Source organism: Acanthochromis polyacanthus, chromosome 9 (assembly GCF_021347895.1).
Source record: "Acanthochromis polyacanthus isolate Apoly-LR-REF ecotype Palm Island chromosome 9, KAUST_Apoly_ChrSc, whole genome shotgun sequence".
Lineage (NCBI taxonomy): Eukaryota > Metazoa > Chordata > Actinopteri > Pomacentridae > Acanthochromis > Acanthochromis polyacanthus.
In genome coordinates, this window is record NC_067121.1 from 33,838,917 (window position 1) to 33,862,116 (window position 23,200).

At 40.2% G+C, this 23,200-nt stretch overlaps 2 protein-coding genes across 3 annotated transcripts in view; one reads left to right on the forward strand and one right to left on the reverse strand.

Moving 5' to 3' along the window:
- The first annotated feature begins 133 nt into the window (after nucleotides 1-133).
- On the forward strand, nucleotides 134-5,443 carry klhl40a (kelch-like family member 40a). Its single transcript, XM_022197147.2, has 6 exons — nucleotides 134-1,385; nucleotides 1,505-1,665; nucleotides 1,921-2,028; nucleotides 3,364-3,549; nucleotides 3,767-3,916; nucleotides 5,055-5,443. The coding sequence occupies exons 1-6, from the start codon at nucleotides 264-266 to the stop codon at nucleotides 5,164-5,166; spliced, it is 1,839 nt and encodes a 612-aa protein (XP_022052839.2). The 5' UTR covers nucleotides 134-263; the 3' UTR covers nucleotides 5,167-5,443.
- Nucleotides 5,444-5,560: 117 nt separating this feature from the next.
- The window catches only part of LOC110953249 (vasoactive intestinal polypeptide receptor-like), a 28,032-nt gene continuing 10,392 nt past the window's right edge, over nucleotides 5,561-23,200 (reverse strand). Inside the window, exons 4-13 of one of the 2 annotated variants that reach the window (XM_022197155.2) lie at nucleotides 20,439-20,545; nucleotides 20,211-20,308; nucleotides 17,598-17,727; nucleotides 12,813-12,966; nucleotides 11,747-11,807; nucleotides 10,995-11,061; nucleotides 10,817-10,908; nucleotides 10,469-10,598; nucleotides 9,912-9,953; nucleotides 5,561-9,768 (exon numbers count right to left, since the gene is read on the reverse strand). In XM_022197155.2, the coding sequence (XP_022052847.2) occupies nucleotides 9,577-9,768; nucleotides 9,912-9,953; nucleotides 10,469-10,598; nucleotides 10,817-10,908; nucleotides 10,995-11,061; nucleotides 11,747-11,807; nucleotides 12,813-12,966; nucleotides 17,598-17,727; nucleotides 20,211-20,308; nucleotides 20,439-20,545 (1,073 nt within the window). In that variant the 3' untranslated portion in view covers nucleotides 5,561-9,576. Of the gene's footprint in view, nucleotides 9,769-9,911; nucleotides 9,954-10,468; nucleotides 10,599-10,816; nucleotides 10,909-10,994; nucleotides 11,062-11,746; nucleotides 11,808-12,812; nucleotides 12,967-17,597; nucleotides 17,728-20,210; nucleotides 20,309-20,429; nucleotides 20,546-23,200 lie in introns of both variants that reach the window. The other variant, XM_051953485.1, reaches the window with a different exon arrangement.

The window sequence follows — 23,200 nt, forward strand, 5'->3', positions numbered from 1 at the left end:
TGTGTGTCGCAGGCAGCAGTGGGTTGGTCCTGCTCTCCATCCACCAAAATGGATTCCTCGGTTTTGTGAGGATCCTGTCTATAAATAAACCTGGCTTACACACTGACTGACGGCCTCAGACAGCTGCAGCCACCAGCCAACCAACCCCTGAAGGCTGTTCACAGCAATCTGACCGGCCCTCGAGAGCACCGACAGTCCTGCTCCGTAGTGGGGAGTAAGCAGGGAGCCCACCAAACCCAACCGGCACAAGGCGACGGAACAAAATGGCTGCCCTGACTATAGACCCCGTGGAGCAGCCTCGAATGTACCAGCAGACCCTGCTGCAGGATGGACTGTGTGACCTCTTGGAGAATGACAAGTTTGTGGACTGTGTTCTGAAAATCCAGGACAAGGAGTTCCCTTGCCACCGCTTGGTTCTGGCAGCCAGCAGCCCCTTCTTCAAGGCCATGTTCCTGTCGGACCTGGAGGAGAGCAAGAGGAGGGAGATCATCCTCAAAGATGTGGAGCCTGGTGTTATGGGGATGATCCTGCGCTACCTTTACACATCTGACATTAACCTGACAGAGCAGAACGTCCAGGACATCTTCATGGTTGCCAACATGTACCAGATCCCCTCCATCTTCTCAGTATGTGTGTCCTTCCTCCAGGAGAAGCTGGTTCTGGGTAACTGCCTGGCTATCTTCAGATTGGGGCTGCTGCTGGACTGTCCAAGGTTAGCTCTGGCTGCCAGAGAGTTCATCTGCGAGCGCTACCCGGTTGTTGTCAGGGACCAGGACTTCCTGCAGCTCGGCCCCAGTGAGCTGGCCATCCTCATCACCTCCGATGCTCTCAACGTTGAGCGGGAGGAGCAGGTGTTTGAATCCCTGATGGAGTGGGTTGGGCACGATGAAACAAATCGGCTTAAGAATCTGCCGGAGCTGCTGCACTGCGTTCGATTCAGGCTCATACCTTTGGATTATTTCAAAGAAAAGGTGGAGCGTCACCAGTTCATCCGGTTCAGCCAGGAGATCAAGAAGGAGCTGGATCTTGTTAAGGATGCTCACAAGGGGCGGCTCCCCAAGCCGAAGAAGATGGAGAACGATGGGGCAAAGTGGGGAGAGGGGAGTGAGGACGAGGAGGATGATGAGGAAGGGTACCTGCCGGGTATCCTCAACAACAACCCTCGCTTTGGGATGTTCGAGATGGAACTGATACTTATGATCAATGACACGGGGACTGTGGCCTACGACCCGGTAGGAAATGAGTGTTTTGTGGTGTCAGAATCTACAGAAATTCCCAAGAACCACAGCAGCATGGTGACGAGTCAAAACCAGGTGTTTGTAGTTGGAGGACTTCTCTACAACGAAGAGAACAAAGACGAACCCTTCAGCTCTTACTTTCTGCAGGTAATGTGTCCGTGAAGACCATCTGTAACTCTTTACAACCTGAAATCAGATGGTTTATGTTTCATTTTGCACATTTCTTCTGTATTGAATTCCTATTGCATCGCTGTTTTCACCCCTAGTTTGACCCAGTAAGTTCAGAGTGGTTAGGGATGCCCTCACAACCCAACCCTCGCTGTCTGTTTGGCCTGACTGAAGCTGAAAACTCCATCTTTGTTGTTGGAGGAAAGGAACTAAAGGATGGAGAGCACGCCTTGAGCTCAGTTATGATCTATGACAGACAGTAAGTTTAATTATGTTCCATTTAATACAAAATTTCAGAACTAAATTATTACCACCTCTCCTGGAGATATTCTGTTAACCCTCCTCTTAGAAACACATTTACTTCATCGTTCCGATTATCTAAAAAAACCCACAAAATCACCAAACGCGAAGAGACACAGTTCCTTTTTTTCTCTCAGAACTGCTTTTGCATGAGTCTTCCTATTCAGTTTTGTTGTCTACAGAGTTGACTCATGATTCTCTTTTTAACATCCAGGTCATTCAAATGGGGAGAGTCGGACCCTCTGCCTTATGAAGTGTACGGACATGGAACTGTCTCACACAACGGTCTCGTCTATGTCACTGGAGGAAAGTCTGAAAGCAAGTAAGTGGCACGCCAAACTTAATTTATATTATTTTTTGCAAACTAGATTTTTATTTTTCAGCTGTGGGGACATTCAGAGAACAGAGCATGATCTGACTGTCCTCATTAAACAACTGCACAGTATTATACTTTATAGCTGTAATATCATAGATGATCCTCTTGGGCTCCACAGATGTTCTACCAGCCAACCAACAGTAGTATATAACAACCAACTGTGATAAATTACTGTAAAAATACAACCAAATGTACAGTTTTTCCAAAATATGGTTAAAAACAGCAAAATCTGTGCTTTTTTGAGCCAATAATAGGAATGACCAATAACAGCAGGCTACTGTGAAAACTCACAGCATGAACTGAACCAAAGGCATTGAGATTGGTCATTTTCCCCCTTTTTTAAATTCTTTTTTCAACTATGTTAATTTTTTCCCTTGTTTACTAAAATATAATCAATACAATATAATTTTTCATACACTGCAGCTTTTAAATAAATGTTTCCAATTTATAACATGCAAATTGCCTTGTCCTCAATCTCTATTGTTTTAGGTGCTTTAGTGTTTTATGCATTTTTTTTTAAAATATTAGAGAGTCGGTAAACTCTGGATGATAGTAAATGTCTGCAAATCATAGTTCACGTATTTTATTAGAAGAAGTTATTTTGTACATTGTAGATTGATACTGAAGACATCAAAACTACAAAAGAATACATATGGAAGTATGCTGTAAACAAAACAGTGTTAATCTTCAGCATTAATCTGCAATTAGAAAGCAATACAAATAAATACAAAGCATTGAATGAGAAGATGTGTCCAATTTCATTCATTCATTCATTTAACTTGTTCATTTATCTGTGAAGTTGCACTGTCAACAGATCTGCCTGTGCTTGTGTCTGTTTTCCTGTCCAATGTTTAATTTACGTCCCAAGTTATAATTGGGTTTGTGGATAAATAAAGTTCTGCTGAATTGAATGTAATAGTTTTTTCTAAGTTAAGGGATTCACAAGACACAGATCAAAGTGAACAATCAAAAACTGAAGGCAGCAGAGGTCAGCATATCCTGACTTTTAATCTCTAGTTCAGCTCAAGGCTTCTATAAAACCCTGGCTCCGATGGTTTCCGTAACACAGCTCAACACCATCTGTCTTTATATCCTCCCTGCTTTCATTTAAACCACACACCTCTAGTTTGTACTTTCTGTTAAAAACTACATCTTCTTATCCCCAAGTTAAACCAGTAGAAGATGTCAGTTATTTTGTAAAGCGTCCAGACTCTCCTCTCCTAAACTGAACTTCATGCATAAAACCACCTTTAACACAGTGCATTAAATCCTTTTCTACAGGAAATGTATGAGGAGAGTCTGCGTTTACAACCCCACCAAGTTTGAATGGAAGGACCTGGCCCCTCTGAAGACGGCCCGCTCTCTTTTCGGCATCACCGTCCACAACGACCAGATCTTTGCAGCCACCGGAGTCACAGACTCAGGCCTCACCAGCACCGTGGAGGTCTACGACATCGCCACCAACACGTGAGACGGCTGTTTGTTTTCTCTCCATGTGACACACTTTATCTGGTGGTTATGAGGTGAAGCATCTGTCCACAGTAGTGAATTGACTCAATGAGTGTGAAAAAGAGATCATTAGATCATAAAATACCACTCGGGAGTCATACAGTGATACAGCAGCTTATTTACCGCCTTCACTTCCCTCTGTGTGTGTTTGATTTTTGTTTCCTTTACGCTTCAGGTGGTCTGAGTTCACAGAGTTCCCTCAGGAGCGCAGTTCCCTCAGTCTGATCTCTGCTGGAGGTTTCCTGTATGCAGTGGGAGGCTTCGCCATGATGCCCAGTGACACCAGTGAAGAACCAGTCCCAACAGAGATGACCGACATCTGGAGGTGAGAGGCCACCACACAGAAAGAGTGTGACCAGAAGAACTATACATGAAACTAGGAGAATGAGTTTGACAGAAAGTTTAGAAAAGCATGCAATCTAATGTTTTGGTCAGTGTTTAGAATTTGATACTTTCTCTGATTTCTCCTAAAATCTAAATCAAACTGATGCTTTTATAACTATTTTGTTGCCTGAAATCCACACACAGTGCAAAAAGACTTCAGTGAAGAGGAGACATCTATGTAGTTTAGCTTTGAAAATTCCAGTGAGAGATAAAATTTAGATGCCATTTTAATCATTTCTAACCTTTTTCATGGGCAAATTATTTTTCAGCACAAAGCAGCATAGAAACACCTGACTTAACCCAAACAAACTGAGCCTTTCCAAGTCAGAGGGGAAAAAAATCTAAGGTCTAATTAGTAACCTTTAAGTCCTGTGAAGTCCCATATCTTCCAATTGTCAACAAATCCCTTTAGAGTCCAAAACCAATTATCTGAGCCAATTAATTGATAGCAGCAAGCATTGTCTGTTGGTCAAACCCTGGTACAGCTTATTCCCTCAGCGCCTGGAAACAGACCCTCACAATGCACCGTTATCTCCTCTTTAAGTAACGTTTGTGTCAAGCTGGTATATAAAACAATATGGATAATTCTTTTTTTTAAATAAAACAATGTTTTGGTGATCTGCTTTTAGAGATACCCATGCTTATTTAAAATTAACAGCCATTCTTCATTCAAGAGTTTAAAAAAAATATCAATAAACAAAAAATAATAATTAAAATTTAAATTCAAGTAGGGAAACTTAGAGAAACAAAAAGGCTAGGCTAAATAAAATAATAGAAAGAATAAAAATGCAACACAGTAATGGATCAAAGTATCAGTGTCAACTTGAATCAATCTAAAGAGGCGAGTCTTAAGCAGTCACATATGGGCATATGTAAGGTTTAACTTTATATTTTCAACTAGCAATTGCAGGACAATCCATCTCAAATGATGATATAACAAGCACTTTAAATCTCTTTTTACAGGTAGTAAATAATGATTACTTGATTCTAACACTGTTGAGATCCCATTTCTTATTACTGTATGCTCTCCTAAGGCTCTATAAGGGCACCAAACATTAACATAGTTATCTTTCCTACAGGTATGATGAGAAGGAGAAGTGCTGGAATGGGATTTTGCGAGAGATTAGCTATGCAGAGGGATCCACTATCCTTCCGGTGTCTCTCAACACTCTGCGTCTCACCAAGTTATAACTGAACCGAACTGTTGGTGCCGTGAGTTTAATGATGGGGGTAAATGAGTGCACTCATTATGGACACTGGCCCAAATTAGCTGAGGGTATATATAATGTTTCAGGGTAACAATTGAACTCAGTCTCTGAAGATGGAAAAAAAAGAAGTGTTATGAAATCAGCATCAAGTTGTTTTATCTCATGTTTTACAGCAGGGGGCGACAGATACATGTGAAGTATCAGTAGAAGATGAGTTAGAATATGACATCAGATTTATTTTCTAAGAAGCTAAAATGTTAATTTGTACATCTGTTTTTTGTTATATTATTCTTTATTACCTGTAACACTTTATTTAGATAGAAATGAAGATGATGGATGACGAAGTTTCTTTCAGTGACGTGTACTGAAGCCTTACCCACAGTGCAAATGGTTTTATTCCTCTTCATTTGACAGTTTGTTCAATAACATATTTACATATGACTCCACATACTGTACAGTACACCGTATTTGCTTAAAATTTACATGGCAACAAATGAGAGACACTTTCAGCGCCATCAACTTGACATTGACATTATACAAATACCACAGGTGAGGAACGTACGTTAAAATGTAAACACTGATTTCCAGTTGAAACCTGAGCACTAAAAGTATCACCGTAAAAACACTTCGAAAAACAACGTCTTCCAATCCATATTTACAGGTGAACATTATATACAACAAGAGCTGTGTGCGACATTTAGTCTGAGGTACTTTCAGTTCATTTTACTTCAGTTTCACTTTTACACACACACTGGTACAACAAGAACAAGAAGAGGGACTAAAAGTAAACATCGACATGATCTCTACGAGAAGGGACACTGTCACGGTCTGTACATGTGAGCAAATGAAAATGTCTAATCCGAAGAGAACGTGGCTTCAAAATAATGTCTGAGAATATTATGAGGCAGAAAACCACCAACCATGACATTAGTCAGTTTGATAAACTACATTTACATCAGACAAGATGATGAGCTGGCAGCAGGCCGCAGTTTGAATTTGATGCAAAGATCTGAGCATGCTCCAAGGAGGAATGTTAACATGGTGACATTTAGCAGGTTAATGATTACTCACAATTAGTTCTAAACACAAAACACATCTAAAACAAGGGGGAATATCATTAGTTCTGCAGCTATTTGAAGTGAAAGCATTGGCAAGTAAACCCAATGATGGTGCGATCGTCTGTGATTCTAGTGAAGTCGTTAGTTTAATATATTTTTATATACCATGTGACAGATTTACTGTCCCTCTTTGCCTGTCCTGTGCATAAGCATGAACATGCACAAGCTCAGACATCTAGTGGACATACTGAATAGTGTTGTTAGTGAGATGTTAGCTGGTGAACTGCCACCATGGTAAAGTGTTCTGTGAAGCTTAATGCCTCCCAGCCAGCGCTCCGACAGTCTCGTTATGGGCTAAAGGTGAACTTTTAATCATATGACAAATGCTGTGGTGGACCTGTATCACATGACTGCATTCAAGTCAGTAAGACAGGACACACAATGATCTTAATAGAATGCATTTTGTGTTGCTGATCAATCGGCTGTTGATTTATAGGGTTGGCTGGTAGCTGTGGAGAAAGTTGTTGATAAATTGCTTCCCTACATGGAACAGACAGTTAGTGGACAATCAGGAGACACTCACTCAATGTGACTACATGTGTGCATACTCCATCTTTAACCCTCCTGTTGTCCTTGTTTACAGGCACCAAAAAATGTCTCCTTGTCTGAAAAAAATGCAAAAATTCAGCAAAAAAAATCCCAAAATTTCTGAAAATTTGCAAAACCTTCAAGAAGAAAATTTCTATAATTCCTTAAAAGTTTTGACAAGAAAATTCTTGTAAATATTTGCAAAAAATGAGGAAAAATCTTCAAAAAAAATACTAAAAATATCTAAAGTGATTACATATATTTCAGTAAAACTTTTATATTCTTTAAGAACATTCACAAAAAAATCAACCAAAATCCAGCAACTTTTGCTGGATTTTGGTTGATTTTTATGTGAATGTTCGTAAGAAACATTTTTAACATTTCTTTTTTTCCACCAAAAATGTTCAAAGATTTCCCAAAAACGTTGAAAATGTGGTCATCAGAAGTTTCACTGTGAAAATATATTTTTTCCCACATTTTCAAACTTTAAAACGGGTCAGTTTTGACCTACAGGACAACATGAGGGTTAAACTTCCCCTCTGGCCATTGATTAAATCCCTAAAAATTCATCTTGATGTATAAAAGTGACATACTAAAACTTTTTTTCATGACAATATCACCTTTCTGCCTATAAATGGCTTAAATGTAACTGTACACCGTTGCTTTCTTTAAAATGTGGAACTCTATGAAACGCCTGCCTCTTCTCCACCCACATATCTGTTTCTTGCTGCATCTTGAGCATACCAGCTCACCTATGACTCTGCTTGTACGATGTAAAACTACTCTATGCTACACAATGGCAAGATTAAATATAGGATTAATTCAGCTGTACATGTTTGAACCAGGAAACAGCTCCAAAGAAGAATTATGATGCAGGAAGTCCCACCCACAAGCTGGCAGGACTGACTGTTTGGGTTCGTTATGTAGGTTGTCATCGGTACACTTCAGTTTTAAGGTGAAAATGCTCAGGCAAGGTGTTGACAGCTTATTTCATTTTGACATGCAGAAAAAAAACTGAGTTAACCATAGACTGTATATATAGTGGACATAGCATCTGGCTCCAAAATTGAAGTCCACCCGGAAGTGTCAAAAACTTGCAATATCACGCCGTCCGCTAGGGTTGGCTCCAAAAAGCTTTTGCTCCATAGATCAATTCATTTTTGGAAAAAAAAAAAATTTGATAGACTGATGTTCTACAGCTCAGAGTTTTTTTCCCGTTAGTTTTCATGGTCAAAATGAGAGATCAGGTGGCCGATCTTAAAATAAATCAATACTGAATTTTAAATAAATCGTTAAAGTTGGAGGAGCCAGGGGGCGTGGCTATACTTGATTGACAGTCCCATAGACTGGTGCTGCCCCGAGTTGCTCTCCGGTCCAGCCTGTTTGATGACGCTTTTTACGTCACTGGCTCCAAAAAATCCAAAATGGCGACCAGGAAGTAGCAAAATCCGAGCTTCATTTTCTCGGCGTTGAAACCAACGGGTGACGTCACGGTTAGTTCACGACTGGAGTTAACACAGTTAAAATGTGATTTTCAGCAGAGGAGGTCTTTAAGTAATCAATCATGGTATCAAAATTCATCCTAAGGGGACTTTGATGGAAATCCATCCTCTAGTTGTTCAGACATTTCACTTGTCTCATGGTGCCTTGCCTCATGGTGGCACAAGACAAAACGGTCCGGCTAAGAAAACATTCACTTGGATTCAACATCGGGAACACTTGTAAAAATGTGCCAATCGCTTTCCTAGATGACGTGTTTTACTGACGTATTTTACCGCTAGTGATCTTTGACCCACTCGTGGTGTTCGATGAAGAGAACAAAACAAAAGACTTAATAAAATGAATTATCCATGAAATCCAGTTAATGGAAGATAGTTATTGTTAACACACATTTATTTACAATTTTGTGTATTGAGGACTAATGGAATACATCTGGCCCATCTATTAAGCGCACTCAGGCAAAACTAAAAGCCTTCTGTAATCTGAGATAAATTTCACAAGCTGGAGCTTTGTCCTCTCTGCTGGAATGTTAGCCAGCAGTAATTCAGCTGAGTGCATTCCTCGTATAAAACTGTCATAGCCAGGATAGGAATGTCCAGAACGCTGGTTTATGCTAAAGATTCCCCCTCTGTGACTGCTGCTCACGGCAGCCTGTCAGTGTTGTTACCATCGGTCCCCGAAGCAACATGGGCCATTAGGTTAAGTGGTTGGAGTCCTCTTGTGTAACACACCCTTTTAATAAACATCTTACTTCTTATAGGACACAGCCTGTTTCTGGCCTTATCCATCTTGACATCAGATGGGAAATGCCAGCCCATTTCCCTTCAATTCACTTCAGTGACCATATTGGTTATGAAGATATCTCTGCCTGCAGTGGTGAGTTTGTAACTCTACTTGCCAGTAACCAGTTCAGGTTAACTCATCCGGTGATTACAACCAAGCACTACACTGTGCTGCAAGCCAATCTGTTAGCCTATATGTAAATATCAGACACCTGACTGTCAGTACAGCCAACCTCCAGCACAACGAAACTTCAAATCTACCTGAAAATAGTTGCTGTCAACCCTTTCATTAAACTGTTTCCATGGCGGTTTCAGGTGTCACTCAGTAATGGATACAATCACGACAAACAAATGTTAGCTTCAGTGTTAGAATGACCCTCAGTAACAGATATCTACTGTGTTCTAACAGTGCATGCAAGGCAAATGTTGAGTATATGATGACAAAACCAGAGAACTGGGTTAGCTTTATATGTCGGAAAGGTGCTCCTGACACGCAGACGCCCGTCGTGTGGATGGGCTGTTTTTGGTCAACATGGTGATCTGGGTGCTGAAGTTGTTGCCGTTGCTGCCGATGGAGGGTTGCTGGTACTTGGTGTCCGCACCCAGAAACCTCTGCAGCATCCATCTACGCCACTTACGCTTAATCTCTGCCTGTACCTGCAGGCAGAGACAGAGAGGTGGACAAACAGGACGGAGTTAAGAGGGTATGACACGCAGGAGGGGGAGGCAAAATGAGATTTAGTGACATAAGAGGGACAGTAAACATCTTTAAGAGCGGCCTTTTGTTTGAATTTACTCACCTCTCCGTTCAGGAAGCAGTACAAGACGGCAACAACAAAACCCTGTCGAAGAGAAAAACACAAAACGGCCAGTAAGAGCTGAAAAGAAACAGCAGTGTGATAGTACAGCTGGGGAAACACTCAAAATATTTGTACATGAGTCATGATATGAGATTATGACCAACTTCAGGCTCAGACAGAAGGTTCATCTGGATCTCTGGGAAATGTTCCCAGGAGATATCATTCTAACTAAAGCGCTTATAAATTAGGAATACTTTCCATTGCGAGCTTTCCATCATTGCACTTTGCTCTCTGTGTTTACATTCAATTTTATACTCGGTAAATCAGCAAACTATTTATTTCGAGCATAAAAAATCAAACATGTCAGCTGAACGAACCATCCATTCGCTTAATCAGAAAAACTGTCTTCATATTATGAAGCTGTTTTCATGCAAAGGACTCCTGTGATCTATCTGGAGCTTTGATTGTTGCATCAATTCTGCCTAAACTGCAATCTTGGGGAGGTCGGAAGAGAAAGTGGAGTCGCTCTTATAACTTGTATGCAGTTGGGATGTTACCTGAAATGAGCCCAGAATAAGGTCGAACACCATCCGCACTTGTGGGTGAATGTGGTCAGGGAGGAAGCCAAAAATAATGTAGTTTATTCCAAACAGAGGTATCAACAAGAGTGTGGATTTAGCAAGCCTCCTGAAAAGCAGAAGGAAATTCAAAAGTGAATAAAAGACCTGCTGTCACTATTGTTAAGATCCACAAAAGCAAGGGTCAAGGCCATGTTTGTCCCTGTGCAAGAGCTATTTCTCAATGCCAAGACTTAGCAGCAGAGAAATAGTTTATTCTTTTCCACCTGATAAGAAACAACTGTAACCCACACTACAATAGAGATGTTGACACTCTGAAAAACCTACGAGTACTGATTGGATTCCTTTCTTCCGATGTCAGGGCAATTCATCTTCTGTCGCAAAATCCGGATTATACAAATGAAGAGGAAGAAGTTCACCTGTCAAGAGAGCAGCAGACTGGTTAACGCTGTATAATGCAGATCTGGATGTGAAACGCTGCTGATGTGGAGGAGTTGTGACTCACGAGGATGGTGACTAAAATAGGTGTTTTGATGATCCACCAAGGACTGTCATCAATTATTTCCCAGCATCTGACAGAAGAGAGGAAATACAAACATGCTCTCAAGAAAATAATAATGTAACATCAGTGAATCAAACCCTTGAACTGATCTGGAAAGACAAAGAGAGAAGTAGCTTCACAAACAGTGAAGTTGAGAGTAAAGTTTTGAGGCTAGTTAGCCCAACTTTGCATCAACAAAACCTAAACACACAGTGGATACAAACACAATTTGCTCGTTTTTAATGTAATATACCACACTGGTGCATGTCAAAATTCATTTTTGATATATTTTTGAATAGTCAGTGGCAAACAATCTAATGACTTGGTTAGAATTAAGGTGGTGACATTTGCAAAAATTCACAAAATTCTCCAAAAAAACAAAAAAGAAAAAGGGTGTCAAAGGGTGGCCTGTTATTTTTTATGAAATTATGTACACCTACAGTAATCTAATATATTTTATATGCTGCAATATTAAAAGAAATTATTTAAATAACAAATAATGAATATATATGCACTATATTTTGGCATCAGAGTTGTGTGAACACTCTACGACTAACTATTAATCACTAACCAACCAAGACATTATTAGTAATTTTTTTAGGTTGGATAAATGACTCTTTCTATCCACAGACACACATTATGTTAATCCGAATTGCAAATGATGATACATTTACTTTCATCTGCAAGATTAAGGCAACGGCAAACAAGTAACTCACCCTGGATGTTTTAAATAAGCCTTTGTAATCACCCATGCTGAGATAAAGACAGTTGGAGCTCCTGCAAACAAGAAACAGAATTACCTGTAAGTAATTTCAGCATTAAAATAATCTTAATGCCCCAGAGAGAAATGATCAATTATGTCAACTGTGTTAAAACAAACACAGCGCAGACTCAAACCACAACCAAATATGCTGTCGAGGCTTGAGCCTGTGTACACTGTTAATCTTCGGGGTGATTTTATAGCTACGGCAATATTGCCACTTTGGTATGCTTATCACTTTTAACCGGACTCATATGCGCTCTGTGCCAATATTGGCTCTTCCTGGGTATCTGCAGGAAAGTCACAGGCTTGTTTCCATTTTCCTGCTGGCAGACACAACATTTCAGGCTTATTTATAGAGACGCTTTATTGGTGTGATGGATGAAAAACATCGTAAATTTAGAGGGATGATTGCTGGATATAAATTTCAAAGGACCTCTAAGGACCTAAAGGCAAAAATAAGAATATTCTAAAGGAAATTCTGATCAAAGTAGTTCAGGGTTCAGCCAGTTCTTCTGCATGAATATATGTATTTTGATGAAAGCTGTCAAAAGAGCACGCTCAACGGAAAGCACCCATCTATTAACAATATAAAAGGTTGCTTGTTTGGATTCTTTGTTCTGTAAATAACGTATGGTGGTCATATATTATGTCTGGCTCAAATACACATCAAAAACATGGCAGGACTGTCAGACTGTACTATGACAACAAGAGCAGAGAGCCAGCTGCCTGCTGCTGCTAATCTAAGCTACACTCATTCATATGCAGATGGAAAGGCTCAGTGTTTTCCCGAAGCAGCTGCATAAAGCCTCACTTGTAAATTCATTTACATTCGATCATATACAGCTTATTGTGGCTGTTGTGGTAAAGACTAAACAAGACACTCAGGTTGGCCTGATTGATAACATTTGATGATTCCTAGCTGCCACTTTAGCTGAATGGATGGAGCCAGTCTTCCTTGCAAATGAGATTGTGTGTGTTATCTGTATTCATCAACGTATGGCGCAGACGCTCGCACGTACCCCAGCCAATCAGGATGTACCACCAGAAGTACTTCCTCTCGGAGAAGAAGGAGACGGCTAACAGGGCGTGAAGATACAAGCCCTCCACCAGCAGCCAGAAGTAACTCGCCGTGACCCCGTACTGGAAGAAGACCACCACGGCCTTGCAGCCCACCTGCAACGCATTTACATGTTAGCGCATTACTGCGTCACTGTACGCAAATCTAATCCTGCTGCAACTCAAGCCAGTGGGCGAGGCGGTGTGGAGAACGCTTTCAGTAAATTACCCCCAGATTGGAAAATGAACGTGTCAGACGTGGGAAGTCACCGATCAAAAGGAGCAGTGAGGAAATGACTGGTGATATGAGCATAACGTAATTAGAGGAAATTCCCGTTAAGGTTGCACTGATTATACTAACAGAGTAGTTAAATCTGTAATCTGCAGCAAGTGTGTTTGAGACTAGTGTTAATGGTTATAGCTGAGGTCGCTCACATTGCTATGGGAAGACTCAGAGTAGCATCCTGATCCACCATGAACGGGTAAACAATCTCTCCTAATAACACGGTTTTTGTTTTGTTGGGGTGTCTCTAAAATAGTGACAATTTGCTATTTGTTACCATGATTTTCTATTTTTCAGTATTTATCTGTATCTTTTCTGGATCATATATAAAATGAGGCTATTACTCTACTCTAGTAGACTCTATCGCTACGTCAAAACAACTAATTTTCTTCACATCAGCAGTGGTGAAAGCAGACAGCAGCAGCTACTTTTCATCTGTTTTCTTACTCTTAATTTTGTTGTTGCACAATATATTGAGCCTTTTCTCTCTTTTCTGCTTATTTACAAGGTACAAATCTGGTTGAGAAGCAGGCTCACAGCAAAATGAGTGAGAACGACTAAAATAAGATTGAGCTGATAAAAAGAAAAGGCAGCTCTATGGGAATATTCCAAGTACAGAAAGATGACAGTGACCAAAAACAGACTCTCCTGGCACTGTCTTGTTGTTACTCCAACATGACGAATTAGTTTGACCATATACATTAGCAGTACGAAGTTCTGTATGAGGAGGGCAAAGCCTGAATATCATCCAAGGCAAAAAAAAACCAACAACATTTTGGATGCCTTTTTCCGCGGAAAATTCCCATCCCTGAAAAAAGCGGAATTCCGCGAATTCGTGGAAAAATCACATCCCTGCATATGAGAAAGGTCGCAAATAACCGTTTTCTGCTTTTAAAAAAATTCTCTTTGCAGATGCATTCCCCTAAAAAATCATCTCAGTCATCCTTGAATTAGTAATTTTTTCCAGATACTGACATTTTTGATGCATTGAAGCTGTTTTTTCTGGTCTGGAATTTAAAAATTCATTCATACATACCTCCAGCAAATTTTACCTTAAAGTTACTTTTAAATGTAAATAAAAGCTGAGAAATGATTTTTCCCACAATGATGCCTCTTGTAAATGATTTTATTATCTTTTTGGGAGACACTTCTGTCATTTCCAATCAAAAAAAACTTGCCATTTGAAAAAAAGCAACTTTAAGTTAAAATTTGCTATAAGTATGAATAACTTCAGGCTTGATTGTACATATTTCTTTTATTTCAGCTGGTCTGGTAAGGGCATTTTTTTTTATTATGGCTTGTGCAGTTATAGATCCACAAATGTAATGTTTGCCATCTCATGCAGTATTTTCTTTTAATCTGATGAAATTTTTGTGTATTTTTTTCAAATCACAATATAAGAAACCCAAAATATCGCAATGCCAGTTTTTGCTATTATTATGCAGCTCTAATTCAAATGCCTCATTATTCATACTAATGATAAATAAAAGCTAAATAAATTGCTTTCTTAACGTTGTGCCTGCTGCTTCTAACAACGCTGAAGTGTTTTAGCTCTGCCGTAGCTCACACACTGTGTGCTGAATGAAGGCCACTGTGTCAGCTAGTGATGATGATGATGATAGTGACACATTTAGCCGGCTGTCATTAAATCAGCAAACTGACCGTATGTCATAAAGTAATATCCGGCTTAATTTGGCAAACATTAGACACTAAAAGCTCCTGGACAGATCAGACCATGTGAGGCTGTATCAGGAAAACTTCAAAAAATGAGAAATGACGCGTATAAATTCAGCTTTTCATGTCGTATTTCTCACAGCTTCTCCAGTGAAAGTGTATTTAACTTCTAGTAGGATGGAGGATTATCAAAAGAGGTCCTGAGTTTTAGTCTGTGTGGGTCAAACCTGGAAAATACAGGATCTGTTTTCAGGCTGAGACCACTGCTCAGTCTCGACTGTGAATTCATATTGAACAGATGTGATAATGGTACCGATCCTGTCATTTCACTCAGACGTTACACAGAATCACAAGTTCTAATGCTGACTTCATAGCTAGAGTCTGTTCCACTAACCTCTGCTTCATTCTCTGTTATCTAAGATAAACAAATATCTAGCACTTGTTACATACTGCATGCACACGTACCTGCGTCATTGGAACTCGGTTTCATCTATATCCATGATGTTAGCCACCGCTGTCTTTCTGTGATTCTTTTCATAATTATTCCACCAAGGAACGTGGTGGAGCTATGTGACGATTAGCGTACGTGAATCAGTCTGTCTGTGTACACCATTACCCAGAAACGGATTTGGATGAAATTTTCAGGGAAGGTCAGAAATGACACAAGGACCAAGTGATTAGATTTTGGCAGTGATGTGGTTTATAGTCTGGATCCACAGATTTGTTAAAGATTTCTGTATCATTGTGAGATAGTAGCACAGTGTCACTGCAACCATGACAACAAGTGAACATTACACAGGATTGCAATCCTACGACTGGAAATGAGAAAGGAACAACAGATTAAACTGTGGGGGTGTTTCTGAGTGCCATTAATTCTCATCGGCTGTTACATATTTAGGTCACGCGATTCGGTATCCGTACATAAAGTACACACGTAAAACACACGCCTGTGCTCAGCACAAAGTAATTTTGTTTGTGGGTACATCTATATTAAATGGCCATATTCTATGCTGCCGTGATTTCTGATCATCAGTAACTAACAAAAATATGCTGCATTTCTGAAATGCCATATGAGCAGCCTTGGAGGAGGACTGTGCTCTCTCAGTGCTTTTCTTGTTTTTGCTGTAATCTGTCACATCGTGTGACCGTCTCAGTGCTGTTGAGCTGAATATGCTTGATACTATAAAAATGTACGCTTTTAACTTTGTTATCTAACAGATTTCACACAGTTTGTTAAACTACAGATAATTACCAGTAAATTCACAGAATTACTTCTCTGAATCACTAATAAAGCATAAAAACGGCCTAAACTCTCAATAATCTCTACATCAAATACCTGTATTTTCACCAAAGATAATTTGTTATTTTTACAATGTCTAAATTACACTATTTTTACTCCGTTTAAATCAGGTAAAACATCAGTATTTTACCATTTTTTTATCTGTTATTTGAAAGAAAAATATGTATATTAAGGACTGAAAAATGGTAAATAGTTTACACTATTTTTTAGTGATTTTACAGATTTTTTCCTCTTCCATTAAATTTCAGATAAAAACTAATAAAAATCACAGAAAAATATTTATTTACACGCTATCTGTAAAAAGAAAAAGAAAAACAGGCCAACACTGTACATAATATTCCACATTAAAAATATATTTGTTTTAAAAATAGTAATTTATTATTTTACAACGTGGGACCATTAAATCAAACTGTACACTACTTAATGTATTTGAATCTGTGAGAAAAAAACTCTTTATTTTACAGATATTTGCAGTTTGTTTGTTTTTCACAGCCTTTAAATGTTACAGTATGCCAACCTTTTTTAATGTATGTTTTTAACAGGACTTTTTTTTTACAGTGTACTTTGCTCCTCAAGGGCAATTAAGTGTTTTCATAAAAAACACTCTCCCTTTTCACACTACATGAATGGATCACACAACATTAGGTTTGTTTCCAGCTAGATTTTCAGGAATTTCTTACAAATGTCACTGTGATTTTGAACAATGTTTTTTTAGTTTTACTTCAACTGATTGCTCCTTCCCATTCAGAGCAAACTGAACTGAACAGAAACATATGAATGATTTATCAGGTGTGTTTGGGTCGCTACAATCTGAAGAGGAGGAAGAGAAAATATCTAAACGCAGCCTTTAACTATCAGCACTGGGAGACAGTAAAGCAGGTGATTTACAGTCTTCTGATCTAATCGTCTGTGGTAATAAAGCGATGGATTCAGCTGGAGCAAGATCTGAGAAAACAACACTGACGTCGGTGACTTGATTGATCACGTAAAAATAAAGCAGCTGTATTATGTGAAACTGTACCACCTGCAGGAGCTTATCAACACCGCTTATCTTCATTTCACACTGGTGATATTGTGGCTATGATCACACTGTCGAGATAAAGTGATTAAAACTACATATCAGAACTCTTAATGTGATTTATTGCTGAAGCTATCTGCAGTTCAGGCGTAATGTTCGGCAAACAGGAACTCTCACAACATCCTGCTGGACAGATGAAAGCGAAGCATCGTCTCAGGGGTAGAAGAGGCTCAGCAAACACAGTTACACCCAGAACATTAAGTAAACTCTGATACAATGCATTTAAGCCAGTAAAGTCCGAGTGAGTCATTGCCTCAGCTTAGGACAGAAAGCAACAGTTGAACATGTTAAGCTTAAGAAGAGGTTTCAGTTGCAGACAGGAGAAAAAGAACCCACTGTAGATTCACAAGTTGAACTGATGTGATGGTGAGTGAAAGCAGAGTTTTCAGCACAGAAGGAGGAGAGGTACTCACAGATGACTGGCAATTCTCTGTCTCTCCGACATCATACAGAACGACGTCCTTGACGAAAACAGTCACAGCTTTCAGTATAAAGGACACAAACAGATGCATATGGATGTAGTTCCTTGTGCAGTGCAGTTTCCTGTAGAATAATACAAAAGAACAAATGATTGAAATCAGGAAGGGGAAGCTAACCCTTCTCTTTGGGGAGTTGCTAGAGGTACGGACCAGCACTTTCCATTTGCCAATCAGATACGCGAGATCTGGTCACGTGACTCCCAGTAGACGCTGGAGGTACGGACCCGTAGCATCGGTACTACAGGTACGGACCCTAAACCTGACCCTAACACTAACCCTAACCTTAACCTTTGCTTACCTTTCAACAGTTTGCAGTGGTTAGCAGCTTCTTGACTCGCAAGACTCGCGTACGGGTCCGTATCTGTCTGGCAAATGGAAAGTGCCGTATCCGTAGCCCACAGGCTACAGGTACGGGTCCGTATCTGTAGACACTACCTTCTCTTTGAGTGACCTCTCCTGGAAGTCTTTTAGAGAAGATTGTGTGTTGATGGCACTGAAGAAGGTAATGGGAATAAACATCAAAAAATGACTAGAGGAAACCTCACTGACTGAGGAGAGTAGTCTTTATGAACACTCACCAGTGTTGACTGCTTTTAAAAGTTACTCATTACACTACAATATTACCGCCATTATAAAGTAACTTCATACATTACAGTCACCCGTTAGAACGCAGCAGCACGTCTGCTTTCCAAACAGCCAAAAACAGCACATCACTCCACTGTTCAGGTCGCTTCACTGGCTTCCACTTGCTCCCTGCATAAAATTCAAAACTCTAACACTTGCATTCAAAACTACAATGAAAACATCTTCCCTCCTACCTGAACTCTCCAATTCAGGTCTACATTACCTCCTGCTCACTACACTCAGCCAACAAAATGCGGTTGATCCAACCGCCACAACAGGGCTGGTCCATAGGTAGACTATTCTCCTCTGTGGTTCCCGAATGGTGGAACGAGTTACCAAATTATTCGATCTGCAGAGTCTCTATTAGTCTTTAAGAAAAGACTAAAAACCAGCACTTCACTGAACACCTTAGCACAACGGACTACAAAGACAAAAAATTCTATTACATCTGCACTGCCTGTAGACACTACGGTCCTATTATCAAACTTGAACTTGTTTTATGGCACTTATGATACTTGTTTCATGGCACTTATCCAGGTTGTTTTCTCCTGACTAGATCCTTGCTTCTGTTGCATCTATTCTCAGATGTTCGTCGCTTTGGATAAAAGCATCTGCAAAATGAAATTGTAGAATTGTGGCCTATTATACAGTTACTCCAGTAATGGAGTAATGTGAAAGAGAAACTAGATAAGGGTTCTTTTGAACTGCAAAACTAACACATTAAGTTACTTCCATCCATCCATCAGATATACACCGCTTAATTCTCATTAGGGTCGTGGAGGGGCTGGAGTCTATCCCAGCTGACTCGAGTGAAGGCATGGGACACCAGTCTGTCACAGGGCTACATATACAGATATACAATCACACTCATATTCACACCTACGGGCAATTAACCTCAGCATATTTTAGGACTGTGGAAGGAAGCCAGAGTACCTGGAGAAAACCCACGCATGCACAGGGAGAACATGCAAACTCCATGCAGAAAGATCCCAGGAAAGCCAAGACACGAACCAGGGATCTTCTCGCTGCAAGGCGAACGTGCTAACCACTACGCCACTGTGCAGCCCCATTAAGTTACTTGTTACAACAAAAAATAACCCAAGGACTCTTAAAAACTACCTTGTAATGCGTAACCCTTGTTGAAGAACATTCAGTACAGAGGTAAACAAGAGGAAATCAGAAGGGTTTTCAGTGAAAATGTCACAAATAGAAATTCTCTCTTCCGGGTGTTATCGAACAAACGCCTTCCTGGTGAGCTAACGACATGGGGTGAAGTGTGTAAACCCATCAGGCGAGTCTTCTCAGCAGGACGGGTGCAATGACACACAGCATCAACCAGCTGCCTGAACACCGGCTGCAGACATAAACAGCAAATGCTGTTCACATCCTGTGTCTCTGCTGCACTATGCAAACCAACAGACTTTTATAATTCCAAAGAATAAACACATCCCTTGTTGTTTAGCCGATAAGACACAGTCCAAATGCAAAAACACCCCACCAAACAGGCCAACCTGTTTATTAGAAACCACACACACCCGCCGCTTATTCAAATGATCAGCGCTGTGTCATGCAAACACGCACTCACCATTTTCTCTCTGCAGCCTCAGGACTGAATATGCCATCAAGGAGCCTGCTGTGAACAACAGCCGCCCATCTAAGTGGTTTGACTTTACTGTTTGACTTTATAGCTGCTTACATTTCACAGCTTAGAAATATTGATGCAGATGGTGTCAAACTTTGACGACTCGTCCAACAAAATCTGGTCGTATTACTGTGTGAAAAACACTGTAAAACCCCTATAAAATGCAGGAAATGTGGTGCAAAATCAGGGATCACAGGGTTTTATTGCTCTAAAAGATGGGAAAAGGTGTTTGATTGTCTTTATACAGGGACATTAGGCAGCATTTTGATGAATCTCCTCACCGGAAAAGACAGAGTATGATGATGGCGACGGTCAGAGAGATGAGCGACACACTGTGACCGATGGTGTATCCCACTTTGATAGCACCGAAGAAATCTCCCTGCAACGACACATCCAGTTACGCTCACTGGAAACAGTTCATTTGGACTGAGTTTGACATTTAACATAAAGCCACGTCAGCAGCAGCAGCATGGGATTTGGTGGTTTCAAACTCTGGTTACCATACTGACTGTATTATCGTCCACGGTGTTGTTGGGATTATATCCACAGTCCAGTATGTAGGAGTCGATGCTGATCGGCATCCAGCCATCCACAGTGCAGGTCTTTGAAAGATTACCTGATGAACAAAGGACAGAAGAACAAGATTGGACGTGATTCTTATAAAATTGCAGTAATGTATGTGTGGGTTGAGAGGGGAGTTATACGAGCTGCAAGGCCAAACTACCCCTACATTTACTCACATTTAATTATGTCACGCTGAGCTCTATATGTCTCGCTGGAATACTCCCAAACACTAAAGGAAACGGCGACTGGTTGTCCACCCGTGGGGACAGTTCCCACGTGTACTTGTCTCTTTCTGTTTTTTAATTACTATCAGGCTTCACATACACACACGCAGCAGAAGGCCAATGATCAGGCAGAGATATTTTTACTCAGGCCTGTCCATGGGGGCAGAGGTGGAAGGTCCAAGTGCATTAAACTGACCATTAAGAGAGGGTACTCTGAACTGAGGAGGAGTTAGACCAGCAGAGTCCTCATCCACTACAGGGTACAGTAAATGAGAGTACAGAAAAATACAGCAGGCTTGAGCTTAGCAGAGAAGAGCTTTGTGGAACAGAAAAGACAAGAGTCTAGAGTTGGACCAGAGCTCTGGCTAAATAGAGTAAAGTTCAGTAAAATGGATCTCAGCAGATTACTACAGAGCTCTCTGGAGTATAGAATAGTGTTGGAGGCAACAGTAGACCAAAGCTTAGTGGATTAGACCAGATTAGAACTCCTTAAGCCTTGTTATACTCATTTGCAAATGTGCACATGGAGAGCTTTGGACTAGAGCTGAAACCATTCCTCTGGTAAAAGTAATCTGATTACTAACGTGCTTTGTTTAATCTACTATGTATATACTACATGCACGATACAGCACAGACACCCGCCTGGATCCACGGATTTGTTAAAGACTTCCCATTGCGAGATAGCAGCACGACATCATTGTAACCATGACAACAAGTGAATGCTACATCAGCTGCCTGCTAACGATCACATGATTGTGATCCAACTACAAATCCACTGGGACTTGTCTGTCAGAAATGATGCAAGGAACAACTGATTAAACTGCGGGGTGTTTCTGAGTCCCATCACCCGCTACATACTTAGGTCACGATGTAGCAAATCCCAGCCAGACAATAGTGTAGCATATTGATGTTTCACAAAGCCTTTATTTACATTCAGCCATCAGCCTTAATTTGAACACTAACTCACCTTTTTGTCCTTCACTGCTTTCTTCAGGAAACACCATAAAAGCTTGTTCCCATTCCAGCTAGGTGCTTATAAGCTTATACACATCCTTTGCATTAGACAGCAACAGTAGGTAATTGTTTTCCTTCCATCTTTACGCGAATTTCAAACTTTTCGGCAGCGTTTTCGTCATATCAATACACCGCTTCTTTGATAAATATGGTAGAAAAATACAAATATCACACACATTCTAGTATATGTGAAAAAATAGATATTACACAGGGTTTTAATAATACAAATGTGTTGATACTATTGCATTGTTGCTATTATGCTGCCTCTCTAGTGGGCAGTGGGAGTCCAGGTGGAAGACTCTGTTGCATGTGCAGTTCATCGTACATATGTATTCTGTGCATACTGCTGCAGAGCATGTGTACATTTGCCTTTGTCATGTAGCTGGCGTGTTGACGAATTTGTGCTGCACACAGAGTCAACTCTCGAGGATTTGGTGAGACGATTAAATGAACATTAAACAAACTTACAGATGTGGAAAGTAAAACACCAGCATTAGAATACTGTACGGTGGAGCTGAGTAGAGCAGGTTAGCACTCTGTAAAGTCGACTACAGACGACAGAAGACTTGACATTAGTGGAGAAGAGCCTTTGGAGTAGAGCCGAGTTGAGCAGAGGAAAGTAGAGCTGTGTAGAGACTAGAGCTCAGCAGATCACAGCTCTATATAGTGTAGAACTCTACAGGACTCAAGTGTACAGCAGACCAGAGCTGTGCAGGCTGGAGGAACGCTGTAGCACACAGCAGGCCAGAGCCTAATGCCTTACTTTCTGCATTCATGATTACACGGGAGTCCTCCAGGGTCTGCATAACAAATTGTATTGAAACTACTCAATAAGGGCAGCAGTGTGCAGCAGTAGTATGCATGTACAGAATACTACAGTATGATCTGCTGCACATTCATGGAACAGAGGCCTCCAAGAGGACTCCCGCAGACTAGAAGGGTATAAAACAGCAGTAAAACAACAACAACAACAACTATGCATCCATTGTAAACAACAACTGTCCATGTGCATGTCTGCAAAAGGGTATAATCAAGGCTTAAATAGAGAGTTTGCAGTATTCTGCTTATTAGGATAGAAAGCTGAGGTCTGTAAAGTAGAAATCAGTAAAGTTACAATCCTATTAGAGAGAGAAGAGTAAAAGTATGAGGCTAGAGGATTGTAGAAGAACAAAAAAACACAGATTAATAATTATTAAATTAAATCAATTAATAAATACAGAAACATATGAAAAAGGGACTCAATAACTGAATGTAATTGTACTTTTCTTTTGTTATTAAATTGTTTAAAGCTCCACACATGACAACTGCAGGGCACGTTTTACAAAAAAAAGGTTAAAAAAAATTTTTGTTGCTAAAATGTTCATTTTAATACAAGAAGAATGTCAGATCTCAGTCGTATTATCGTTCTCTTTTTACCCTGTTTTCATAAAAATGACCAGATTTATAAGAGATATTTGAGCAAATGTGTA

What these genes read in the sequence shown, in the direction of transcription:
- klhl40a (XM_022197147.2), top strand. Translation starts at nt 264, where the DNA reads ATGGCTGCCCTGACTATAGACCCCGTGGAGCAGCCTCGAATGTACCAG. An exon ending in GGAGGAAAGTCTGAAAGCAA is followed by an intron (nt 2,029 to 3,363) that starts GTAAGTGGCACG and finishes CCTTTTCTACAG; the next exon opens with GAAATGTATGAGGAGAGTCT. An exon ending in GAGATGACCGACATCTGGAG is followed by an intron (nt 3,917 to 5,054) that starts GTGAGAGGCCAC and finishes TCTTTCCTACAG; the next exon opens with GTATGATGAGAAGGAGAAGT.